The sequence below is a fragment of the Penaeus monodon genome, chromosome 21, assembly GCF_015228065.2.
Source record: "Penaeus monodon isolate SGIC_2016 chromosome 21, NSTDA_Pmon_1, whole genome shotgun sequence".
Classification (NCBI taxonomy): domain Eukaryota; kingdom Metazoa; phylum Arthropoda; class Malacostraca; order Decapoda; family Penaeidae; genus Penaeus; species Penaeus monodon.
In genome coordinates this window covers 37,328,006-37,328,765 of record NC_051406.1, presented here as the reverse complement: position 1 = coordinate 37,328,765, position 760 = coordinate 37,328,006, and the positions used below count along the sequence as shown (strand labels likewise).

The 760-nt window shown below is 39.3% G+C and overlaps 1 protein-coding gene across 1 annotated transcript in view; it reads right to left on the bottom strand.

The window, feature by feature from the left end:
- Window positions 1-760, bottom strand: part of LOC119586454 (CD59 glycoprotein-like) — a 93,129-nt gene that overhangs the window by 6,479 nt on the left and 85,890 nt on the right. Inside the window, exon 3 of the mRNA XM_037935186.1 lies at window positions 350-413. Coding sequence (XP_037791114.1) covers window positions 350-413 — 64 coding nt within the window. The remainder of the gene's footprint in view (window positions 1-349; window positions 414-760) is intronic.

The window sequence follows — 760 nt, the reverse complement described above, 5'->3', positions numbered from 1 at the left end:
AGGAAAGCATACTTCAAAACAAGTACACCATAAACAGAGGAATACTTATAATCGTTTTCAATAACATGAAAACAGATCAAATAACAACACTGTTCATAATAGCCTTGCAAACGTCCACAGAATTAAATGAACATACATGCATACTGCAGTATCAAAATATATGTTAAGAGAAGCGAATTCATGGATAAGAAACAGTCACAGACTCTTTGTAAATGGACTGTCAGTGGGAAATCAATGAAACAAACGCATGACAAGTGATACAAGCGTCGTAAGTGGACACTGATATAATTAACAGCTGACAAATGATGACACAGTTCTGGCACTTTCGAGAATTTGGAGAAACACTTACTATTTGTACACATTTCCTCCGTTCCACAGCTTCTCTGCACTTGTCCGGTCTGCATATCCATTTTCTGTCAAAGAGAAAAAAAGCAAATTAATATAAAATCAAAGCGTATAACAACTTTTCATAATACACATTTATGAATCGTACTTCTGGCAGGCGTGCGAGGAACCTCCCCGGCAACAATGACGTCATCGGCTCAGCATCCCTTTCATTGGCAACCGAAACAGAAGGAGGTTTTCATGTCCCTCCCAGATCGCCTTTCTGGAGAATATTTTATTCTTTGAGGAATCCCACAGGGTGTTTGAAACGCACAGGCTTATCTTTATACACACTGTTATGATAGCCAAGAGACACATGTGCTCGAGTGTAGATGGGAAACGTCGACTGGCGAGATGAGATTCCTCTTGATATCAA